We start from the raw sequence: 19881 nt of genomic DNA, 5'->3' as shown, positions 1-19881 counted from the left end.
TGATTGATTGATTGGTTAATCCCTGCTCTGGATAAAAGACATCCAACTGATGACAACGTGGCAGCGTTCACGCAAAGAGATTTTTTTCAGATTATCACTTCTACATTTATTGCTCAGATCAATGCACGTACTTGGGGCAGATCTGAATTTCACACTGGAAGATGACAAAGGGGTCTTCTGAGTTGAGAACCACATGTTCTTTGCCGACATGAATCACGATGGACAAGATGCAGATTGTGTTGAGATGTTTGCAAATTATCGCATCTACATTTTATTGCTCAGATCAATGCATGTAGATGGGGTAGATCTGAATTTCACACTGGAAGACAACAAATCAGTCTTCTGAATTGAGAACCACATGTTCTTTGCCGACAGAAATCACTATGGGACAAGATTGTGTTGAGGGGGTTAATACTGACTGACTTTAGATGCAGAGTTTCTGACTCCTAGACCTGGCTTTTGTAGAGAGGCCATTTGATCGTGATGATATCCGTGTTTTTTAACGTTCGTGGTGACGACGCGCCAGAATCGCACGAAGATCGACCTCTCGAAGAAAACAAGTGTATCGCTGAACATCGAAAATGTGAAAGTATTGCTACTCCTGTCTGATCAGTCTCCCCGTTAGATCTACAGGCTACATTATCAGGTAACTTACCAAACCGGAGTATGTGAGTGTGTGTGTGTGTGTGGGCATGTGTGTGTGTGTGTCACAGTGTATGCATCTGTGTGTATGTGTGTGTGTTTGAGAGGGGGGTAGCGAGTAAAGGAGGTATAGTGTGTAAAGATGTAAACAGCTTGTCAGGGAAAGCAATAAAAGCGATGTAGTTTTGAGTTTCTCCCCCCTTTTGGATAGTTTTGGTTAGGGATGGGTCGTCAGACTGGGAGAGAGCGTGGGGGTGAAACTGAAAGGTTGTATTATTGGGCAGTGGAGTGTGCGAGTGTTTATTTTGAATATTTAATTAATTAGTATTCGGAGGATTACACCGGATTACCACCATCAACGCTCCCATTTGGACTTTTCTTCGTAAGCTTACTGTGCCTGCTGTGACATTCACGAGGATTATTGTGATTCTTGGACAATCGTGTGCCTGTGCTGGACTTGCACGAAGACGAACGTCGGAACGGTATACGTGCTGCCCATAGTGTGCACGCGCAGAGTGTGAACCGAGAGTGAGTGTGTCATTGTGTGGAAGTTTTAATTCCTTGATTTATTTATTTATGATTTAATTTGCTTTTTGGTTCAATAATAAAATCTGTGTACGTTATACTTTGTATGTTGTGGTGTGATTCGCCCGAGTGGGAAACTCCCTTCCCCGAAAGCCTCTGTGAGTGGAATTGTATACTTGAGTGAATAACGTGAGTGTGTAGATGGGAATTTGAAAGATATTTTGGACCCGGACTCACACAGTAGACACCAACACAACAGCTAAGTTTCAGCCTGACAAAGAAATTCCATGACACAGCAAATGGTTGTTCTTGTTATTTCTCTACTAACAAAAATGTTTCAAGATCTTTACCATTTTCTGTCATTTTGTGGGAATCTCAGAATATGGGCCTTGACTCTGTGAAAATTGGGGAGCAGTGCTGGAGAATGGAATTGTGTTTTGTTTACGCTTAAAATTAACTTTGAAATGGGTGTACAACATTGTTTATTTTATTTTATTTACATGAAACTGCAAAGTAACTGTTTTGAGTTCTATATTTTGAGTTCTATCATTTCTTTTTCTCAGCAACCCTGAGCTTACATAGCCTAAACAAATGATAGTTTAGAACTGTCATGTCGCTTTTTCTTACCTTTCTCATTATGTAGAGTAAATGCACTATTTTCTGTCATGATGGGTGGGGTACTACAAACATCAAAGTTCAAGATTTTGCGAGTTCAGTGGAGTATTTTGTTTGTCTTGACGGTAAAAAAGATACCTCGACTTGAATGTACCAAAGATTTAGCACATACCTACCACTTCAACGCTTTAAACGTGGTGTTCATTTGTGTTTCATGCTTGAAAATGACTGAAAAATGGGTACAAAAGTGTTTTTTCTCAATTTACCAGGACAGTTACTATGTTTTATGCTCTATTTTGATCTTCTATCAGTCTTTTCCATGTGTTAACATTTGCACAGTAGAATTTTATAAAATGACTAATGAGTGAATAGTTTTTTTGCGTAAAAGCGACACCATATTCAAGTTGTATTTTCTCTCATAATGGGTATATAGGGGGTAGGGTTAGTAAAGTCATTACAGTTCAAGATTTTGCAGATGACGGTGTGTATCTTTTTTCCATCGGTAAGAAGGATACTTCAACTTGATATTACCTAAGTTTCAGCGCATCCTGACTACTTTAACACTTTATATCATATGTTTATTTGTGTTTCATGCTTGAAAATTACTTTCAAAATTGATACAAAAGAGGTTTTTTCTCATATTACCAGGACAGTAACTATGTTTCACACTTTATTTTGTTCCTATATTAGCCTCTTTGAATTTTGATCAATTAATTGTTAATTTGTTTACAAAATCACAGTAAAATGTAAAAAATTTCTTCAGTAGTAGTTGCATAAAAAAGAAGTCTGATATATCATGTTAATGTTATCTTAAAAATGGGTGTGTTAAATCCTAGCCTGTTTGTTTTTAATGGACTAAGCAATCCTTGGACTGACTGAAAAGATGTATTTTAACAAATTCCAATCACTTTGACTTGTTTTTCTTATTGGAAGAGAATATGCACTCTTTTCTGTCAAAATGGACCGGCACGTTTGGCCTAGTGGTAAGGCGTCCGCCCCATGATCGGGAGGTCGTGGGTTCGAACCCCGGCCGGGTCATACCTAAGATCAGACTTTTAAAATTGGCAATCTAGTGGCTGCTCCGCCTGGCGTCTGGCATAATGGGGTTAGTGCTAGGACTGGTTGGTCCGGTGTCAGAATAATGTGACTGGGTGAGGAGACATGAAGACATCAGAGGTCAAGATTTTGCGCAACAATAGGTGTATTTTTTTTAACTGTGGTGAAGAGGGATAACTCAACTAGGTATCAAACACAATTTCTGAACACTGTAACCACTCTAACACTTTTAATGTATGTGTGGTTGTGTTCCATGCTTCTAATTGAACTTCAAAAATGGGTACAAAAGTGTGTTTTTCTGAATACACCAGTAAAATCACTATATTTTATGTTCTATTTTGCTTCCCTATTTCTCTTCTACAGTTTCTGATTATCTGATTATCTTACTTTTCTAATTGGAAGAGAATTATGCACTCTTTTCTGTCCCAATGGGTAGGGGGTGGGAGTAGTAAAAGCATCACAGTTCAAGATTTTGCGTGACAAGAGTTGTATTTCTTTTAACTGTGGTGAAGAGGGATAACTCAACTTGGTTATCAAACACAATTTCTGAACACTGTAACCACTCTCGCATTTTTAATTTAATGTTTGTCTGTGTTCCATGCTTCTAATTGAGCTTCAAAAATGGGTACAACAGTGGTTTTTTTCTGAATTCCCCAGTAAAATCACTATGTTTTATGTTCTATTTTGTTTCCCTATTTCTCTTCATCAGTTTCTGATCATCTGGTTGTTATTTTGTTTACATATTCACAACATAATCTTACAATTTCTTCGGTAGTGTTTGCGTGAAAAAGTCTGATACCTATGCTCAAACTTCAGTCGCTATCTTAAAACTTTGCGCGACAATTAAGCTCTTTTCTTTTTGTTTTATCCTGATAAAGCAAACCTTGAACTAACAGAAAACATAACTTTTGAAATAGCCTAATCACTTTGAAATATGGCCTCGATAGTATACTCCAGCCTTAACAAAGTCTGATAATCCTGTTTAGTGAATTTGGTAGTGTGGCGGAACCAAAATCTAAAGGTCTTCGGTTCAGGTCATGCTCAAAATTTATTTTTTTATATATTTGTTTTAATTTCCTAATAGTCAATCTATTAAAATCAGAATGCAAAATAAGGAAAATTGACCTTATTTGAAAATTTACTAAAACTTATTTTTTATTGTTCAGTAAATTTGTCAAAAAATGGCATGCTCAGTTCAGGAAATTTACAAATTTCCTAGAAGTTTTAGGAAATTTGCAAAATCCCTGAGTGAAACTGGAAATTTACAAATTTCCTGAAATTTTCAGGGATTTTGTAAATTTCCTGGTTTTGAGCATTTACTGCAATATATACACGTCGTTTGTTGTGTGCTTGTGTGTGTGTAACTAATACATTTATGAAACATTTGATAATTAGAAACAAAACAAAACATTCATAGATTTGAATTGCAAGTGAGACATTTGGAAAACTTACTTTCATTTTCAGCCAAAAAATGGTATCTACATGTAGTTTGTAAAAATGCGCTGTTGCAGATGAAATGTTGCGTGACCACGAGGAAAAGGAGGTTCTCGTTCCTGTTGTTTGCCTGCGTCCTGGTCTGCTGTGTGGTCCTTGCCTTTCATGTAAGTGTTATCATGATGATCAGATGATGATAATAATAATAATAATAATGCAAACTTTTATAGCGCTATTCTAGAAAAATGTCTACTCTTAGCGCTTTACAATACATACATCGACCAAGCATACTATACACGCACAGGCAAAGAAACCGACCAAACATAACCAACAAACTATACATGCACAGGCAAAGAAAACGACCAAACATACAATACACGCACAGGCAAAGATAACGACCAAACATAAACAAACATACTATGACCAATCATAACCAACATACTATACGCGCGCAGGCAAAGAGAACAATCAGCACATGTAATAATTACTGACAACTAATGATGCAGGCATACAATGACAATCCAATACACAGACAAATCGTCATCAGGGTGGTGGCGACGACGATGATGATGATGCTGCATGATAAATCGTCGGCATCATCGTCATCATTGTCATCATGGTGGTGGAGGTGACGACAATGATGATGATGATGATGATGTTGATGACGAATCGTCATCATGGTGGTGGCGACGACGATGCTGATGATGCTGCATGATGAATCGTCGGCATCATCATCATCGTTGTCATCATGGTGGTGGAGATGATGATGATGATGATGATGATGATGATGATGATGATGATGATGATGATGATGATGATGAACAAGAAGAAGAAGAAGAAGAAAGCAAACAACAGTGATTAAAAATAATAATGCTTTCACTCAACACATTGCAGACAAACACACTGGATCATGTCATTATTTTAGTTTCTTAATTCGTTCTTCTCATGGCCTTCTGTTTCTGTAACTCCTTATTAACAGCTATTGTGTTTTCAGCGTAGCAATAGGGTCCGATATTTAGACGAGACAAGTATAATGCCGACGAGTCGAAGACGAGTCGCATTATACTTGTTCGAGTCTAAATATCGGACCCTATTGCTACGCTGAAAATACAATAGCGATTATATAGCTGTTCTGACCTTGATTTGTTGTTCCAAACTTACAAAATGACAGTTTTTGCGTCGATGCGCTGATCTCAGGTTTTGATAGCAGACGCCGTTTCTTATGCGCATTAGTTTTGCGCAGGCGCCACACTGACTTTGGAAAAAAAACTTGATTTGACAACACAGCTTTTTATTTGTTCAATCGTATACAACAAAAAGAAGTTTGAGTTTTTTTTAATTTTAAACAAGACTACTTATGAAGAAGACCAACACACAACATCAACGGAAAACTAGAAACAACTGAAGAACTAGGATGCAACAAGGGGAGGAGAAGAGAACAGCTAATCCGTACAACGCGAGCAGACGGCAGCGAAGTTTTCAGTTTGGGTGAATGGCATTTATACTTATCTCGTCATGAAGCGAATTTTTCAACCTCAGTTATAAACGACTACATGAATGTTAGTGCCATGGGTTGTACATCAATACTTCAGAGGGGAAGTGGGGTATTTAGTGTGGAGTTACGAGATAAGAAAAGCCGAATGCGAAAGTTTGTGTCAGTCGGCAAAAACAACAAGTCGCGTAAGGCGAAAATACAATATTTAGTCAAGTAGCTGCCATTTTTCAGCAAGACCGTATACTCGTAGCATCGTCAGTCCACCGCTCATGGCAAAGGCAGTGAAATTGACAAGAAGAGCGGGGTAATAGTTGCGCTAAGAAGGATAGCACGCTTTTCTGTACCTCTCTTTGTTTTAACTTTCTGAGCGTGTTTTTAATCCAAACATATCATATCTATATGTTTTTGGAATCAGGAACCGACAAGGAATAAGATGAAAGTGTTTCTAAATTGATTTGGACAATTTAATTTTGATAATAATTTTTATATATTTAATTTTCAGAGCTTGTTTTTAATCCGAATATAACATATTTATATGTTTTTGGAATCAGCAAATAATGGAGAATAAGATAACCGTAAATTTGGATCGTTTTATAAATTTTTATTTTTTTTTTACAATTTTCCGATTTTTAATGACCAAAGTCATTAATTAATTTTTAAGCCACCAAGCTGAAATGCAATACCGAACCCCGGGCTTCGTCGAAGAATACTTGACCAAAATTTGAACCAATTTGGTTGAAAAATGAGGGCGTGACAGTGCCGCCTCAACTTTCACGAAAAGCCGGATATGACGTCATCAAAGACATTTATCAAAAAAATGAAAAAAACGTATGGGGATATCAATCCCAGGAACTCTCATGTCAAATTTCATAAAGATCGGTCCAGTAGTTTGGTCTGAATCGCTCTACACGCACGCACGCACGCACGCACGCACACACACACACACACACACACACATACACACACACATACACCACGACCCTCGTTTCGATTCCCCGTCGATGTTAAACTATTTAGTCAAAACTTGACTAAATATAAAAACGGCTGTTCCGTTTTACTCCCCTGTTTGTACTGTATCTTTCGACTTATAAGAAAATAATTGGTTTAGTCCTGTTTCATCGGGAAGTTAGCAGGACAGGGTATGCTATCGACATGTGTAAAGCTGCAAAACATTCCCGATAAGAATTTCAAGTTGTCAGGGTATGCTGTTGTCGATTGAAACATCGTGTGGTACAGATGGGTAAACCGGAACCATGCGTCTTTGTTATTGCCAATATGCTTTTGGATATTGGCAAAAATGGCCGACTTCCGTAGCATTATGCTTTGATGATCGGAAGAGACCATCCAATCACAGCCCCCGAATTCCACCACGTGTTCATCAGAATAGCTATATATTTCCATTCCAGCATTGACGAAGCCTTGTGTGTCAAAATCGATCTGCTAGTCCATCAATTGTGTTCAACTATATGATAGCTATAGCCAATACTGCAACTGAAATGATAATTCTCTCTCTCTCTCTCGCACCCCCACCCCCTCTCTGTTTCTCTCTCTCTCTCTCTCTCTCTCTCTCTCTCTCTCTCTCTCTCTCTCTCTCTCTCTCTCTCTCTCTCTCTCTCTCTCTCTCTCTCTCTCTCTCTCTCTCTCTCACACACACACACACACACACACATTCTATCTTGCGTTATTCTTTGTTCTCTCTCTACCCAGGACCGAATGCATGAATTTTGCCTCGTTCCACACATTCTATGGAGGATCCCGAGGCTGTCCCCACGTGACAACACTGACGTCACCATCGTCACAGCTTTCTTCGACCTTGGAACTTTTCGGAAAGGGGACGGCGGATTGGCACAAATCAAATACACACCACAGAAATATTTGGAATGGGGGAGTGCTTTCCAGTATCTTCAAAACCCTCTGGTAATCTTTACAGACTCAGTCGAGATGGAAGAATGTTTTCGAGTAGGTGCCGCAGTTTGCGGGAACTGTTTGACCTGCCGGCAAGAATCTGGGCTGGCTGAGACCAAGCGACATGCTCCAGAACAGAAACATCGTATAAAAGTAGTTCGTGTCTACAACCGGACACAATTTTTCGCATTTCAAAAATTGAACAGGGTAAGGGAGATATTTGCTGACCCGTCCTACCCGAAGTTCAACCCGAATACAGTCTTACCCGAGTACGCTTGCACCCAGCACGTCAAAGTAGATCTCGTGGAAAGAGCCATTTTGGAGGACTACTTTCAAACGAAATACTACGCGTGGATGGATCTAGGCTACTTCCGGGACATCACCTTCCGGAAACGAAAGTTCTGGATCACAGTACCCCCTGAAATGAACGACAGTAAGGTAGCAGTGAACGAAGTCATATCCCCCCCAAATCACCGCGTGGATCCAGACATAATATTCAAAGAAAACGCTTTGTGGGTGGGAGGGGGGATGGTGTTGGGAACTGCGCCAGTTCTGTTGAAGTTTGTGGAAGAATACCGTCGTGCTGTGCAGCATTTCTTGGACGGGGGTCTGTTTAACACAGACCAGCAGCTGATATATTCAATGTACAAGTCAACATCCGCACAACAACTGGGAGTCACCACACAGTTGCAATTGTTCGGCTTGCGTTTCCACGGATGTTGGTTTTACCTCGGATACAAGTGCTACAAAGAAGAATAGAGAGATCTAGATCCATAACGTATTGCCGAGACGTGTACCTGTACGTATAGCTAGATTATCCACACCTAGAACTGAACAACGCAAAGCAGACAGTCACTTTGGCTTTCGTCTTGGCGGTAGAATTGTTGGCAATTAAAATAAGAAACAGCCCTATAGTTGGGATAATTACACCGAACATGATCAATCAGGATGGTACGATAATAAAAATAAAACAAATGGCAGATGATACAACCCTGTTTTTAAAAAACCGAGATGATGTTAACATGGCAATGAACATATTGAATCAATTTAGCAAAGTCTCCGGGCTACAATTAAACTTAGATAAAACGAAAGCTTTGAAAATGGGGATCCGGGAGAGAACCAACGGAACTTAATCTGCCTTTCCACGTTGTCAAGGAGATTAAAATTTTAGGGATTAAATTTAGTAGTTGTAAATTGGCAAAAGACATTGAGGAAAACTGGAAATTCAAAATGGAGAGTCTTCTAGGTATTGTTTGATTTATGTCGGGAATTAAGCTAATGATTCAGCGATGACTAAATTTGTTTCTCGATGCATAAAAAGTCAGGGAGCGATTGATATTTGCCCGTAAATAGCCTTCAAAGCTGAAAATGTCGGCGATCGAGCACCGGAAATGGCTGTTCGATGGGTTTTGCATGTAGAAATGTGCTTTATTTCACCAAATCAGCTCGTATTTGGTATGGGTGCGGGATTCTAGAAGACGAAGGAGTCATAAGAGGTGCAAAGAAGTGTTATTTGGGAGTAGAATAAATCTTCCGAGCCAGTAGACAAGAGAAGGACATATTTGAGAGATGCGCGTAGGCGGAGCTTTCCGACAAGCGAATGATACAGCAGATTAATCATTCGTTTTGATCAGAAACATAGTCTCTAGTTTTTATGAATGAGTTTTTTTAATTAAAACAATCACGAGAACTCTCTCGCTTACCCTTAAATCTTTATCCTTGTAAAATAAAGTTCTCTCTCTCTCATACTTTCTTTTTACGTCAAAAATATGCTGTGCATTGTATATTCTGAACATATTTTTGTTACTCTATTGCTACATGTTCGATTGCCACCAGCTTGTATTTATAATTACCTGCATAGTATGCATTTGATTTTATGAATAACCACATATGTATGCTCTTCATGCCTCATCTTTATCATCATCATCATCATTATCATCATCATTATCGTCATCATCATCATCATCGTCATCTTTATTATCACGTTTTCCGACCTCCTTTTGTTGGTTAACTTTTTAACTTTTTAATTTTTAATTTTTTATTTTTTTTTAAATTATATAATTGTGTGTCTATGCGTCCCAAGGACAGATTGTAAGAAAAGGCGTAGCCTTAAATCTAAATCCTTGTAAAATAAAGTTCAATTCAATTCAATTCAATTCAATTTTTTGGCCTGGCAAGTCTTCTCTCACTAGTTGAAATAATAGAAAACTGTTGATAACACATGGTACCCAGGGGGTGGGAGGGGGGGGGGTGAGTGAGCGCAAGGGTAGTTGAAGGCGGAGCCATTTGATGTCTGATTCGATCGCGGGGATGCATCGGCCGTAGTTGGGGGGGTAGCAGTAGATGTTGCCGGGAAGCGTCGTTTTGCGCTCTGTGTCTCTGCCCGGGTTTGGGGGTGGTGGAGCTATTAGCGGATGCCCCTTCATGTTTACTCACCAGGGAGGGGGAGGGGTGTGCCACGGCAAGGATTTGTACGCCTTGAAAGAAAGGGTGAGAGGGCAGCCGCGGACTCTGCCGCTGGTAACTTTGCCGGTCAGCCGACTAAAGAGGAAACTCTCCAAAGTGATCTATGGCAGCATAATATCCACATATTATACATTTACTAAAATCTCCAGAAGTTACAAATATCTGTGATAATATAAATGTATGTGCATTTCCTGTAGCCGTTTCTGTTTGTTTTTAGATTATGCAGAAAAATGTTTTTTACAAGGAGCAAGATCCGAGAAAACAACCGGCAAATACACCCTGGTGCATTCTCTGTACTAGTAGTCAGGCAAACCTGACGCCCACAAGAAGTGGACCTACATGTTTGAAAAAACAACAACACTTTTGTGGGTTGAATTAGATCCTTTCTGCTGCAGTTATAGAAGTAAATATTCCTTTTGGAAATTCCTTTCCTAACCCTAATAACGTTTTAAGACACCCTGGTTCTGTACACACCACGGGTTCACCTTGGTAGTGCACTTGCCTTATATGTCTCTTTAGATGTTTGCCATAGGCGAACGATATGGCCGGAGCAGCGGATCCGGATGGACCACAGGTGCATCTACTTCTTCCTCCACCTCCTCTGCCACAAGAACCATTTCTTCGTCTTCAGACTGCATCTGTAGAAACAGATGCTCCAAACCCATTAGAATGAGTGTGTATGTATGGGTGTGTGTGTGTGCGTGGGTGCGTGCGTGAGTGTGGGTGTACACGAGAGACAGCTATTTGACTTAGTGTGTGTGCCGTTATCTAAGGGCAACAGGGTACGTGTGCTTCTAAGTTGATCACTATTCACATTGACAATGATGCACAGAACCGTTTTGCTGCACTGAACAGATGTACGCTTTTCTGAAATTTCGTTCACACGTGCCGCGTCTGCTATCCAGCTCGCGATAGGATTAGAATACCAAACCGATGTCAAATACGAGCTGATTTGGTGAAATAAAGCACATTTCTACTTGCGAAACCCATCGAACAGCCATTAGGCTAAGCGAGAGAGTTCTCGTGATTGTTTTAATTTAAAAAAATCATAAAAACTAGAGACTATGTTTCTGATCAAAACGAATGATTAATCTGCTGTATCATTCGCTTGTCGGAAAGCTCCGCCTACGTGCATCTCTCAAATATGACCTTCTCCTGTCTACTGGCTCGGAAGATTTATTCTACTCCCAAATAACACTTCTTTGCACCTCTTATGACTCCCTCGTCCTCTAGAATCCCGTACCCATACCAAATACGAGCTGATTTGGTGTAATAAAGCACATTTCTACTTGCAAAACCCATCGAACAGCCATTTCCGGTGCTCGATCGCCGACATTTTCAGCTTTGAATGCTATTTACGGGCAAATATCAATCGCTCCCTGACTTTTTATGCATCGAGAAACAAATTTAGTCATCGCTGAATCAGTAGCTTACCTTAAATCCCGACATAAATCAAATAATACTTAGAAAACAGACAAAACTTGCCTTCACACGTGTCAGGCGCCGCCTTCGGCTTCCGCTCGGCCTTTGACAGGTTATCCCCCGTGTTACAAGCTTTCTATCCGGAGCGGATGCTGCCGGAAGACGAGAACTATCTTCGCGAGAGCTTCATTCGGGAAAGCAGACGCAGGACACGAAACAAAAGAAGCGGAGGATTCTTGACGCTATCTTCGATGCGACGCCATTTTCGCGAGAGCTTCAGGTAAAGCCTCGATCATACAGGCGACTCAGTCGTTGCGATTCAGTCTTGCGATTCAGTCTTTGGCCGATCGCACATCACATCGTAGGCCATTGACCCGTCACACGATGAACGATAGACGAACGACTGGCGAACGATAACTCCACGCGAGCGGGGCGGAAGTGATGTGTCATAGTGAACACGGCAAACGCGCTTTGCGAGAGCAGACGCTAAATGTCTACCTTTCTGAAAAATTCCTTTCAGCATTACGCCTTTGCAAGAAATAGAGTTCCCAGACAGTTGCAAATAATGTTTTCCGACCGCTGTACACGCCTAAAACGTCTCTTTTATATCTGAGTAAAAAACTGTTCTTCCAAAAAGTTTTGAATCGACGAAGAGACGCAGTACGCCACTGTCCGCCATTATTTTACGTCACGGCGTCAAGGCCGCAGCAACGCGTTCTGATTGGCTCTGTTGGCTCTGCCCCTGCGATTGACCGACGACTGGATCGCAGGAATAGAACATACCTCAAAACTACGAGGGAATCGCATGAGACTGAGTCGCAGACTTGTCGTAGCTTGTGTGTTTTCTACGACTGAGTCGGCTGTGTGACAGGGTAAATCGCGCGACTCAGTCGCATGTGTGACAGCCCTCTAAGGGGAAGCAGACGCAATGAAACGAAACATATTATGAACGGAGGATATCTTCGATTCTACGCTTATGAGCAACTCAACAGACGTCTACGGCTATTGTGGTAATTTTCTCATCTGGTGCCCTGGGTTGTTATGTTTAGGATGATTGAAGAATTGCTGTGAGTGTATGTGTATTTGTATGTTACGTTCAGTGAATCATATAAACAGTTAAGCTATATTTTTTTCTCGTATTGTTTGGAATGAAGTGTGGGAGAAAGACGAACGCGTATGAAAGAAAGAGTATTAACTTCTCAGACTGTCTATAACTATGTTGAGTATTTCATTCCTGGCGCAGGATGTCATACGACAAGGCAAACTTGGAACACGTTTAACTTAGGCTGAGTTAGAACTGTTTGTAATGCTTTTCAGTGCTGACGACATTGCGCTGTTATCCAGCACTGTGGTTAGGTCTACAAAACCAGCTTAATGTCCTGCGCTGCTCTGCAGATAAACTGTGTAAGCATACAAAACCAGCTTAATGTCCTGCGCTGCTCTGCAGATAAACTGTGTAAGCATACAGAAGTTTTAAGACGGTCGGCCTCCTTTATCTACGATATGTGCACATTCATAATGATTGTGTGCGTCCATATGTGCGTGCATGCATGTATGTGTGTGTGTGTGTGTGTGTGTGTTAAAAAGTGAACAATTTTACGTCTCATTAACAAAGAAAACATGTATTCTTACACAAACTGTTACCCTAAAAACCACGCATCTCCACACTTTTTGGGCACCGTTTTGTGAGAAAAGCTCGTATCAACATTCATTGAAGCGTGACGGCTTCATCTGACCACGAATTCTCAATTTCTTACCAGGAACCCAGTTCTGGCATCACAAAGATACATAAAATATTGGAATTTGATTTTGTGATTTTTTAATTCAGTTCTTTTCGTTTTTCTCAAAACAACAAAAATGACGATACGAGGTTTGGTTTGAACACCGACGTAACGTTCAACCATGCCGAAGCACACATCCTATACAGTGACATACAAACTGAAAGCCCTGAGATATCTTGAAAACGAAGCTGCAGGCTATGTTTCGGTATGTGCCCGCGAGTTTTCTGTTGACAAAAAAAGAATGAGAGAGTGGAGGGAACACAGAGACATAACAAAACAACAATACGGGAAAGAAAGGCAAAATTACTACATTTAGTCAAGCTGTCGAACTCACGGGATGAAACTGAACGCACTGTATTTTTTCACCAAGACAGTACAGCTTCGTCAATCCCCGCGTGAAGGAAATCGCTCACCTCCCACGTGCAAAACGTAGTGATATTGACACGCCAGATTAGCGCGGTAGCGTATTGTGCTAAGCAGGAAAGCGCGCTTTTCTGTATTCTTGTTAACTTTCTGAGCTTGTTTTGAATCCAACCTATCATATCTATACGTTTTTGGAATCAGGAAATGAATCAGGAATCAGGAAATGATAAAGATCGATTTCTTAAATTTTAATCGTAAGATTAATTAATCTATTTTCGTTAATTGTGATCACATTTTAAGAGTAAACATGACATATGTATATATTTTTAGATTCAGAATGTGATGAGGAATACGATGCAATCAATTTTAAATCTGTTTGCGAAAAATCGAATTTATTGTCAACTTTAATGAGCAAACTCATTAATTAATTTATAAGCCTTCAAGCTGAAATGCAATACCAAAGTCCGGGCTTTGTCGAAGATTACTTGACCAAAATTTCAACCAATTTGGTTGAAAAATGAGAGCGTGACAGTGCCGCCTCAACTTTCACGAAAAGCCGGATATGACGTCATCAAAGACATTTAACAAAAAACACGTCTGGAGATACCATACTCAGGATCTCTCATGTCAAGTTTGATGAAGATCGTGCCAGTAGTTTTCTCTGAATCGCTCTACACACACACACACACACACACACACCCTCGTCTCGATTCCCCCCTCTACGTTAAAACATTTAGTCAAAACTTGACTAAATGTAACAAGTCGCGTAAGGCGAAATTACTACATTTAGTCAAGCTGTGGAACTCACAGAATGAAATTGAACGTAGTCCGCCGCTAGTGCAAAAGGCAGTGAAAGTGACGAGCCTGTTTGGCGCGGTAGCGGTTGCGCTGTGCTTCATGGCACGCTTTACTGTACCTCTCTTCGTTTTAACTTTCTGAGCAAGTTTTTAATCCAAACATATCATATCTATATGTTTTTGGAATCAGGAACCGACAAGGAATAAGATGAAAGTGTTTTTAAATTGATTTCGAAAATTTAATTTTGATCATAATTTTTAATTTTTTTAATTTTCAGAGCTTGTTTTTAATCCAAATATAACATATTTATATGTTTTTGGAATCAGAAAATGATGAAGAATAAGATGAACGTAAATTTGGATCGTTTTATAAAATATTTTATTTTTTTACAATTTTCAGATTTTTTAAGACCAAAGTCATTAATTTTTAACCCACCAAGCTGAAATGCAATACCGAAGTCCGGCCTTTGTCGAAGATTGCTTGGCCAAAATGTCAATCAATTTGATTGAAAAATGAGGGTGTGACAGTGCCGCCTCAACTTTTACAAAAAGCCGGATATGACGTCATGAAAGACATTTATCGAAAAAATGAAAAAGAGTTCCGGGGATATCATATCCAGAAACTCTCATGTCAAATAGACTTGACCCACAAGTCAGCAGCGAATGTGATAAACGGGTTATCTCCCCTGAAAAGCGAAGCAAGCTTCGAAGATGGCGACGATGGAAAAGAGAAGAACTGTGAGCGAACTGCGAAAGGTGTGTGTGGGTGTGTGTGTGTGATGTGTGTCAGTGTGTGTGTATGCGCGTGCTGTGTGTGTGTGTGGCTGTGCCGCTTGCGTGAGCTTGTGTGTGTGTGTGTGTGTGAGAGAGAGAGAGAGAGCGATAGTGAGAGTAGGGTATGGTTGTTGGTGAAAGTTGAGTTGGACGCTGGGGTTGGGCGGGTGTGTGTGTCAGAGAGGGTTGTGTGTGTGGGGGGGGGGGTGGACTGCGTGTGTGTGTTTATTTGTGTGTGTGAGGGTTGTGTGTGTGTGGGGGGGGGGGTTGACTGCGTGTGTGGGTTTATTTGTGTGTGTGAGGGTTGTGTGTGTGTGTGTGTGTGACTGCGTGTGTGTGTTTATTTGTGTGTGGTGTGTGTGTGCCTTTCGCCTTGTATTGAGGAAATTAAACTGCGTTTGCGTATTATGTGTGTGTTTGCAAGCGTGCGTGTATGTTAGGCATATCTCAGTAGGTGTGTGTATGTGCGCGTACGTGCAATGTGTGTGCGTGCGCGCGTGTGTTTGTGTATGTATGTATGTATGTGTGTGTGTGTGTGTGTGAGAGAGAGAGAGAGAGAGACAGAGAGCGATAGTGAGAGTAGGGTATGGTTGTTGGTGAAAGTTGAGTTGGACGCTGGGGTTGGGCGGGTGTGTGTGTCAGAGAGGGTTGTGTGTGTGGGGGGGGGGGGGGCTGGACTGCGTGTGTGTGTTTATTTGTGTGTGTGAGGGTTGTGTGTGTGTGGGGGGGTTGACTGCGTGTGTGGGTTTATTTGTGTGTGAGAGGGTTGTGTGTGTGTGTGTGTGGGACTGCGTGTGTGTGTTTATTTGTGTGTGGTGTGTATGTGCCTTTCGCCTTGTATTGAGGAAATTAAACTGCGTTTGCGTATTATGTGTGTGTTTGCAAGCGTGCGTGTATGTTAGGCATATCTCAGTAGGTGTGTGTATGTGCGCGTACGTGCAATGTGTGTGCGTGCGCGCGTGTGTTTGTGTATGTATGTATGTATGTGTGTGTGTGTGTGTGTGTGTGTGTGTGAGAGATAAACAAACTATCAAGAACAAAACAAAACTGAACAAACGAAATGTTTTCCCCCCAACTCTGATTATTGCTTGTTTCGGAGACGACTGTGATTTTGACTTTTTGAGTAAGCCTACACGAACACACAAGCTCAATACAGCCGGCAACAAGTTCGCCGGTCGGGGCAGTGAAATACTATTTCAAATAGATCTATTTCACTAAGAATGTCAATGGATATAGGGCAACATACTTGTTTTTTAAATCAGTGATTGATTAGATCGTCATATTTTTGTGACACTGAGACCAAACCATCAAAAAATTAGCAATAGGCCTTGAATCAAAGTCGTGCGAGATCTGACCTTGCTGCAAATGTACGTGTACGACTTGGTTGTGTTGACGTTCAACTGGTAAGCTGGGCGATTGCAGGCTTTTATCCAGCGAAGGCAGCGATCTAGATGGTACAGATGCTTTCCCGGTTTCACAAATGGGATGAATTTCACGCCAACACAGCGTTCAGGATACCTATCATCCGTTTTACATTGTCCCCAAGCACAGCGCTTGTTAGCAGCATTTGTGTGTGTTTGCTTCCTAAAACAAGGGAAGTAACTCCCAGAGTCTCGATATGTGGATATGGTTAATTTCATAAAGATCGGTCCAGTAGTTTACTCTGAATCGCTCTACAAAACTTTGTCGTGTAATTGAAGTCCCTTGGTTGACAACGTACGCCATTTTCACCGATCAAACAACCAAATTAATTAATTATGCTTAGGTTTGGAGCTTAATCCGTCAATTAATTTCATGATAAATGTTCTTGGGCTTGATTACAGGTTCTTGGATCTAAAATAAGTAAAGTATGCCACTCGATTCTGAGCTATGAATTTAACACACTAAAGTTCAAGATTACCATGCAGGCTTCGTGCACCATGATCAAGTGGGAAGGAGAGACCCAAATCGACAACCAGCACGGAGTTACCACTCAATCGGTGATTTCGTCTTGGAGGCAGCCATTTTTGGAAGGGGAATAACTTACTTGCTTTTATTGTCGACTCGGAGTGAGCTCCCCTCGTTTGTCGGCGATCCAGGTTTCGTTTAACTGGACGAACTAGACCTTGAGTTTGTCGAACAAGTTCACCCAGTTAAGACACAAACCATGGTTCACGAACCTTAGTTCGGCGAACCAAAGGTTCGTCTGGTTAAGAACAGCCTTAAGAAAGACTGAGAGAGAGGGAGAAAGAGTGTGTGTGTGTGTGTGTGTGTGTGTGTGTGAATGTGAGTGTGCATGAGTTTGTGTGTATGTTTGTGTGTATATGTGTTTGTTTGTAAAGGTGTGTGTGTCCGTCTGTCTATGTGCGTATTTGTTTGTTTGTTTGCTTAACGCCTAGCCGCCGACCACGAAGGGCCATAATTATCAGGGCGGTGCTGCTTTGAGATATAACGTGCGCCACACACAAGGCAGAAGTCGCAGCACAGGCTTCAGTCTCTCACCCAGTCACATTATTCTGACACCGGACCAACCAGTCCTAGCATGCACTAACCCCATAATGCCAGACGCCAGGCGGAGCAGCCACTAGATTGCCAATTTTAAAGTCTTAGGTATGACCCGGCCTGGGTGCTAACCCACGACCTCCCGATCACGGGGGCGGCGGACGCCTTACCACTAGGCCAACCGTGTATGAGTGTCACTGTTTTGTGTGTATGAGATTTGTGTGAGTCAATGTGTGTCTGTGTCTGTGTCTGTGGGTGTGTGCGTGCAGTGCGTACATGCGTGTGTACATGTGTGTGTGTGTGTGTCTGTTTGTATAAGAGACTGAGAAAGAGAGAGAGAAAGAGAGAGAGAGTGGGTGGGTGGGTGGGTTTGTGCGTGTGCCGTAAGTGTATGTGTGTGTGTATGTGTGTTTGTTTGTAAAGGTGTGTACGTCCGTCTGGCTATATGTGCGTATGGGGGTGTGTTTTGTGTGTATGAAGTGTGTGTGAGAGAGTGAGTGAGTGAGTGTGTATGTGTGGACGTGTGTAACTTGGGGTGTGTGTGTTCGTGTGTGTGTGTGTGTTTGAGAGAGAGAGAGAAAGAGGAGAGGTTTGTCTTTTGCTGGGGTATGCAGTGCCTTGGCGTTGCACATCTACTTAATTTTTAAATATATATTTTAAAAATAAATACACCTGTATTTAAAAATAAATACACCTGTAATTTATAATAAATACACCTGTAATTAATAAAAATACACCTGTAATTAATAATGTATACTTATTGTATACGTTTAAGAAATAAATACAGGTGTATTTATTATTAAATACAGGTGTATTTATTCTAAATTACAGCTGTAATAGTTATGAGCCAAACGGCTTTCCATAGTATCCAGTTGGCCGCTGTCAGCTTGAGTTCGTCCCCACGTTCGGCGAGAGATTTATTTCTCAGAGTCAACTTTGTGTGCAGACTCTCCTCGGTGTCCGAACACCCCCGTGTCACAGTGTACACGCAAGCACAAGACCAAGTGCGCACGAAAAAGATCCTGTAATCCATGTCAGAGCCTGTTCGGTGGGTTATAGAAACACGAAAATACCCAGCATGCTTCCTCCAAAAGCGGCGTATGGCTGCCTAAATGGCGGGGTAAAAACGGTCATACACGTAAAAGCCGTGGGAGTTTCAGCCCATGAACGAACAAACAAACAAACATTTATTGATGCAGCGTAGCCTACATTAACGTGCTTACCGTGGACTTCGCAATTTTCATTACTGACATACAGACAAACACACACACACACACACACACACACACACATGTATGACACGCACGCACTCAGTCACGCCGCCGGGCAGGCAAGCACGCACGGCAAACACACACACACAGCACATGACCGTAAACCATGTACACCGGTGTGACGTTTTCATCTTTCGCCGTGTTGATATTTCGCTTCTCGGCCTCGTTGATCTAGTATAAACTCTACTCTGAACAAAAAAACACCCTTCGATAGTACTAATGAGCGACCTTGTGTACCTTACATTCATGGGGCCAAATTTGTCCAACCAATTTGTTTTATTTAACTTACAAATTTGATTCATCCTAAAATGTTTTCCTTCTTACTCAAGGGACGTAACCTCGAGGGGGAAATATGTACACAGGCGAAAGATGAAATCGTGACACCGGCACGCATGCAAAAACACAAAGACAACAGCACACACGGGCACTGGCACACACACACTCACACACACATATTCTATTCTATTCTATTCTATTCTATTCTATTCTATTCACACTCCCACTGTGACACTCACACGCACAAACACGCGCGTACATACACACACACACACACAGAAATCCATGATAACAACAGATCTACGTTGTTGATGGTGAGAAATTGAGATCAGTGGGAAGTCAAAACAAGGAAGGTAACCCATAGTTAGTGAAACTGCTTGTTATGCTAGTAGCTTCCCTTGCCAACTTCCTGTTTGCGCTTTGTTTTGCACTTTTCTCGGTGGCGTACACGCAGTCTGTTCTTTGCTGTTTTTCTCCAAGGTAAACTTAATGAAAGCTGAAATTTGTTGCGCAAGATGTGAATTCTTGGTAATCTTGAACTTTAGCGTGTTAAATTGATAGCTCATCATTCAGAGGCA

At 41.2% G+C, this 19881-nt stretch overlaps 2 protein-coding genes and 1 long non-coding RNA gene across 3 annotated transcripts in view; 2 read left to right on the top strand and 1 right to left on the bottom strand.

Annotated features, from left to right (window-relative positions):
- Positions 1-19881, bottom strand: part of LOC138948550 (uncharacterized) — a 338312-nt gene that overhangs the window by 3238 nt on the left and 315193 nt on the right. The gene's annotated exons all lie outside the window — the stretch shown is intronic.
- On the top strand, positions 7766-9424 carry LOC138948285 (uncharacterized; the record flags this gene model as incomplete). Its single annotated transcript, XM_070319799.1, has 1 exon — positions 7766-9424. A coding segment is annotated over one exon (666 nt), but the record flags the coding sequence as incomplete, so codon positions are not given.
- LOC138948539 (F-box/LRR-repeat protein 6-like) overlaps positions 19708-19881 on the top strand; it is a 107035-nt gene continuing 106861 nt past the window's right edge. The window contains exon 1 of the mRNA XM_070320095.1: positions 19708-19783. The gene's annotated coding sequence lies outside the window, so the exon portion shown is untranslated. The remainder of the gene's footprint in view (positions 19784-19881) is intronic.

This window comes from Littorina saxatilis, linkage group LG15 (assembly GCF_037325665.1).
Source record: "Littorina saxatilis isolate snail1 linkage group LG15, US_GU_Lsax_2.0, whole genome shotgun sequence".
Lineage (NCBI taxonomy): Eukaryota > Metazoa > Mollusca > Gastropoda > Littorinimorpha > Littorinidae > Littorina > Littorina saxatilis.
The sequence above is the reverse complement of the archived record's forward strand: the minus strand, read 5'-3'. Positions and strand labels throughout refer to the sequence as shown.